Below are 5,726 nucleotides of genomic sequence, written 5' to 3'. Positions count from 1 at the left end.
TATGTTACATTTTATGTTGGTAAATTAATGTTGATTGCATTATTTTAGTGTCATGTATATTAATGTATATCTTCTGTATATTAATAAATAATATTAGCCTCAGCTTCTGGAAAAGTTACTTGTGATGAGCTTTGATTCATCATGTGGCTTTCTCATGAACTCCTATGTTTTTGGTGGTTGTCAGCATATTAAAAAAGTTTCAGTAGTTTGGTGTTTTAGATCAGTTAATGAATTATAATGTATGGGCTTTTACTGTAAATTTAAATTAAATGGAAAAATTAAATGGTGGTACCATATTTTTTTTACAGTAAAGTTCCGGCAACCACAGCTGTCATTTTTACTGTAAATTTTAGGTTTATTTATTTTTTATTTTATTTTTTTACAGTGTACTATAAAAATCTCAATATGGACACACAAAACAAGACAATGATTTTGCTAAAATATCCCTTTTTGCTCTATCAATAGTTAGCCTACTTTTCTGAACGTAAAGGGCACAATCTCTTCCTCAGATGGCGGTGGTGATCTGTGTCAGTCCCAGGTCATTTGAGTCCTCTCGACCGTGAAAGGACGAGAGCTCCACGGCTAGTCATACGGGTCGACCGTGGCCCCCATCCCCTTTGGCCTCTGCTGGACACGTGTGGTCGCGAAGAGTGCTTCTGACCCGACTGACGCCGTGCCCGTCCCCCTTGGTCCGACCTGGGCAGCAGAAGTCCCTGAAGCAACGTTTGAAGTTCTCATCAAGGAAAGCATACAGGATGGGGTTCAGGCTGCTGTTGGTGTATCCCAGCGCCACACAGAAGAAGTAGGCGGCCATGACCGCAGTGGTCTCCGGCACTCCGGGCGCAAGAGCTTTGACTAGGATGAAGATGTGTATGGGCGTCCAGCACACCACAAACACAGCCACCACAACCAGCACTAGGCGGGTGATGCGTCTCAGGTTGCGGTCTTTTTCCCGGGAGCCCGACAGCAGACGTACACTCTTGAGACGCAGGACCATGAGCGTGTAGCACACCGTGATGATGAGGAGAGGAGCCACAAAGGCAAAGATGAAGACGCAGATCTTCATCAATGTGTCCCAGTAGATATACGGGTCTGGAAACTGCAGAGCACATTCTGTAGTGCCTGCAGAAAAAATATAACAACAGCGATTAATTATTAATCAGAAGTGAGGACAACTTAATCATGTGTGAATCCACTGTGGGAAGGAACAACAAATACATTAGGATGGAGTAGAGAACTCACAGTCCCATCAATTAATATGAGATATTTTGGATTTCTTCCTAAATAATAATTACATGTCACTGCTGATTATTATACACTGATTTATAGATAGATAGACAGATAGAGAGTTTTACTTATTTACACACCGTGCGTATATATATATATATATATATATATGTATGTGTGTGTGTGTGTGTGTGTGTGTGTATATATATATATAAAATTCATAATTTTATGGATGCATGAAAGTAATCACATGTAACAAATCATTTATTCTATTTCAAATTAATGTGGTTCCTTTGAAGGTTCTGTTCATCAATCAATCCTGAAAATGCTATGATGTTTCCACAAAAATATTAAGCAGCACAATTGTTGTCAACTTTGATAATAATAAGAAGTGTTTAAGCACCAAATAAACATATTAGAATGATTTCTGAAAGATCATGTGAAACTGAAGACTGGAGTAATGGCTGCTGAAAATTCGGCTTTACCAACACAGGAGTAAATTACATGTTAAAACATATTAAAAAAGAAAACAGCTTTAAATTTCAATAATCCTATATTTCCTATATTTTTGATCAAATACATGCAACTTTGTTCTTTCAAAAATATTTTAAAAATCTTACCAACCCCATACTTTTGAATAGTAGTATATCTATATCATTCGTCCCTACCATTGTTTGTCTGAGTGCTCCCAAGAATCATTGCAGGGATCCCAGCAGCCGAGGACAGCACCCAAATGAGGATGTTGATGATCTTAGCTTTCATCGGTGTCCGGAAGTCCAGGGCCTTGATGGGGTGGCAGACGGCCACGTAGCGGTCCACACTCATCATGGTCAAGGTAAAGATACTAGTAAACATGTTATAGTAGTCGATGGAGATGAAAACCTTACACACCACCTCTCCAAACGGCCAGGAGTTCAGTAGATAATCTGTGCTCTGAAAGGGCATGGTGGTGGTTACCAAGGCATCAGCAACAGCCAGGTTGAAGATGTAGATGTTTGTGGCTGTTTTCATTTTAGTGTATCTGTCGGGAAAATCGATTGAGTCAGAGAGTGTCAAAATCAATGAAACACAACCCATCAGTGTGATAAATTCATGTATGAAATTGCTTTCAGGCAGTATACTAAATAAACTGATAGTAAATTCCCTATACGTTTGTGGTTTGCTGGTTGTGTAAAGACATTATATATCATTCACAGCCTAAACCCATCTATATTTGTGATTATATATTTTTACAGATTGAGCTGCGATACATTATTCAACAGGCACAAACTGTGCAGTTCTTTATCACAAATGCCTCGAAAACCACATATACCGTCTTTACGGAGAGGCACAGCACAGAAACAGCATCTAAAGTGGCATATATATGACTGCCGTGTTTATTATCATTTTTATGCGTCTATATACAGAATGTGGAGCAGACACAGTCCCTGCTCAAAGCAGAATATATTTACTGTATGTCAATGTAATTTTGATTGCATTGTACATTAATATTTCAGTCCACCGGGGGGAGCCAAACTGCCGAATTAGACTTGAACCCTTGACTAAATGTTTTCCATAAAACAGATATTTCGTCCAAACTACCCCATCAGAAACGTGTCATATGACTGTTTACAAATAAAGTCTATTAAAAAGTGAGATAAATATTCTCAAAATGATATTTAAAGGCGCTCGTATTATACTCAATGAGGGCAGCACATCTCAGGACAGTGCTGTTTCTTACCTTATAATGACATACATCACCAGGCAGTTTCCCACTAGTCCTACAACAAACACCAAGGAATACACGGCAGTGATGATCGGAATGATAGGCGACATAGTTTCCTGCACGTTCGTCCAGCTTTCATTCAGTGAATAGTTATAAATGTCCGAAACAGCAGACTGCCATGTGAAGTTGGGTAAACACTTCTCGGGGTGCGATGAGGGGCATTTGTCCTCCTTAAAAAACTGCACCACGTTGCTGTCCATGGTCTGATCATTTGAAAAATGAGAGCAAATGTCTAATTGAATCACTGGAAAAGTTCAGTCGCTTTAGAAAACAGCTTATATAAAAATGGTAAAATAATCATCAGAAATAAATAAACGACGGATACAAATACCAACATAATTATTTAATATGCATTCGTTAAAAAATAGATACAGTGCAAATATACGATATCTGATTCTGTATTGCACTTTACCCCAAAAAATGTCAGTTACACAGTTGGTGAAACATCAGATATAAGAGACTTACCTTATTATGAACTGCAAACCATTCATTTAAGTTGAAAATCCCAAACACCAATTATGTCTGTGCGCAATGCGTTGATTTCTTTGGCCCGCTCCTATTCAACTGATGACTGACTGCCACCTTACGAGAGCATGCAGCTGCCTCTGCCTCTGCCGCGCGTCTCGTGTGACATCAGATCTCATGTGACGGTCTCCATCTGAATCAGCCGTTAAGCAACTGTAGTGTCTCACTGCAACTCTTCGCCTATATCGGCAGAAAGAAAGTTGCCTTCTAAATGTGATAGATGTCTTGCGAGTCTGAAAACACAACTTATGTTTACGTAAGTCACTTCTGTCGGTCAAATAGTTTTAATGTTTCTTGAGATGGCGCGCGCCAAACTTCATGTCTGGAGACATTTCACGCGCACACTGTCGCGAGGGAACTCGGCAGGCAAGGCTGCAGCTTCAGTAAAGATAGCAGGTGAAGTTCTCCAGAATGAGTGGATATTATCTTTTATTTAAAGAGACAAAGATGGGGGGAAACCGCATTAGTTTTGTCAAAATAAGGATGTGCGTAATTCTGTGGGCGCGAGACGTTCAGTAGGTATAGGAGGAGTGATGGCGTGTGGTGGTCTTCTGAAATGAAGAGGCAAAAACCATCTGTCTTGTTTTGTAGTACAGTATGAATTCATGTGCATGTTCCATTCGATGTTTAAATGGTTTCTGGGTACAATATGGAACAGCAATTAATAACATTTTTTATATTGTTTTTATTTATTTTGCTTATCGATGCCATTTGAATGGGCATTTGATTAGAGACAAATTTCTTCAAAGTCTCGTCAAGTCTATGGGGTTTTAAAATTTTTACATTAGGCTACTTTTAAAAAAAATAATAGGCCTAACTACAATAATACAGTAACAAATATTTTCTGTGTATTTCATGCACTGGCCTCGCGAAGTCACTGTTATATCTGGCTCGCCTATATCTGACTGATAAGTCTTGAGATGGTTATTACTGTAAGGAGAGGATAATATTAGTATATGCCATTCATAATAGTTTAGTTTACTGTATATATTGCTCGCAGTTGTTAATTGTCTGTAACTATTTTGTGTGCAAGTTGGATAATTTTGCATTAATATTTCCGTTTTGTGCAATATGATTTTAAATGTTTTGATTCATGCTTTTTTTTTTGCGCTATTACATTTTTGATTTAGGCTTTTTTTTCTGATCTGTGACAATTGTTTGATATTCTAAAAACGTTGGTTTCATTTTTAACTTTTTGTGCAATATATTTTTTGTTTGCTTTATTACATTTTGGTTTCACGCTTATTAAAGTGGTCATATGATGCGATTTCATGTTTTCCTTTCTCTTTGGAGTGTTACAAGCTGTTCGTGAATAGATAAGATCCCTAAAGTTGCAAAGACTAAAGTTTCAAACCCAAAGAGATATTCTTTATGAAAGTTAAGACTTGTCCACGTTCTCCTAAAACGCCTTGTTTAAACACGCCCCCACATGTCTACATCACGATGTGGGAAGATTTGCATAACGCCGCCCAAATGTTCATGCAAACAAAGAAGGCGTAACTTTATTGTTGCTGCCACCACCGCCGCCATGTTGTGAAGACGCTGTGTGTTTCGTTGCAAAAGTGAAAATACTTTGTTTGGCCTTCCAAAAGAGGACACGACTAGAAATCAGTGGTTAAGTTGTATTTACAACACTGTTCCAGAACAGTTCAACCCAAATATTCAGATGTGTGCAGCACATTTTATGGAGGCCCGTTTCCTGATCCTGGAAGAGTAGACTACAATGCCGGCTGTTCTGACTCACAGACTGTAAGTACGTTTTCATATTTAAAGAATTTGCCACTGATGATTCAAACGTGAGTTTTGAGCAGTGTAGAGTAGCGCTTGTTGTTTGTCATTTCTCTGATCACAAATGCAGACATGGTTTTATGTTTACGTGGCACGATGCAACGCAACGCGTAAAAAGACAGTATAAATCATTATAATCCGTAATTATGTCCCCACTGGATGCAACAAATGCCTAGTTTATAATGGGTTTTAATGTTTTCGTCTCATCACTCCGGGACACGGCATCACACTATAGTGTTGGGTCGTTCTTGAACAATTCGTTCATTTTGAATTAATCTTTAATGTGACTCGGGAAGAACGAGTCGTCTCGGGGAGTGATTCGTTCAGTCGCGCATCCGCAACATCCTATAGGTTCTGTACTGGAATTAGTCAATTAGTTCACCTGTTTCGAGTCTTCGGGTTTGAGTCGTTCATTCATCAC

General features: G+C 38.7%; 1 protein-coding gene across 1 annotated transcript; it reads right to left on the bottom strand.

The window, feature by feature from the left end:
• Positions 1-505: 505 nt before the first annotated feature.
• On the bottom strand, positions 506-3,521 carry LOC107558938 (delta-type opioid receptor-like). The gene is made up of 4 exons (XM_016242645.1): positions 3,458-3,521; positions 2,948-3,195; positions 1,896-2,248; positions 506-1,122 (listed from the first exon to the last, which is right to left on the bottom strand). Exons 2-4 carry the CDS (start codon positions 3,190-3,192, stop codon positions 587-589), a joined length of 1,134 nt encoding a protein of 377 aa, XP_016098131.1. The 5' UTR covers positions 3,193-3,195; positions 3,458-3,521; the 3' UTR covers positions 506-586.
• Positions 3,522-5,726: the final 2,205 nt, after the last annotated feature.

Source organism: Sinocyclocheilus grahami, unplaced genomic scaffold (assembly GCF_001515645.1).
Source record: "Sinocyclocheilus grahami isolate Dianchi unplaced genomic scaffold, SAMN03320097.WGS_v1.1 scaffold21.1, whole genome shotgun sequence".
NCBI classification, from domain to species: Eukaryota; Metazoa; Chordata; class Actinopteri; order Cypriniformes; family Cyprinidae; genus Sinocyclocheilus; species Sinocyclocheilus grahami.
Note: the sequence above shows the minus strand (reverse complement) of the source record. Positions and strands in the feature narration are given on the sequence as shown.

What these genes read in the sequence shown, in the direction of transcription:
- LOC107558938 (XM_016242645.1), bottom strand. Translation starts at nt 3,192, where the DNA reads ATGGACAGCAACGTGGTGCAGTTTTTTAAGGAGGACAAATGCCCCTCA. An exon ending in GTGATGTATGTCATTATAAG is followed by an intron (nt 2,249 to 2,947) that starts GTAAGAAACAGC and finishes TTTTCCCGACAG; the next exon opens with ATACACTAAAATGAAAACAG. An exon ending in GAGCACTCAGACAAACAATG is followed by an intron (nt 1,123 to 1,895) that starts GTAGGGACGAAT and finishes TTTTTTCTGCAG; the next exon opens with GCACTACAGAATGTGCTCTG.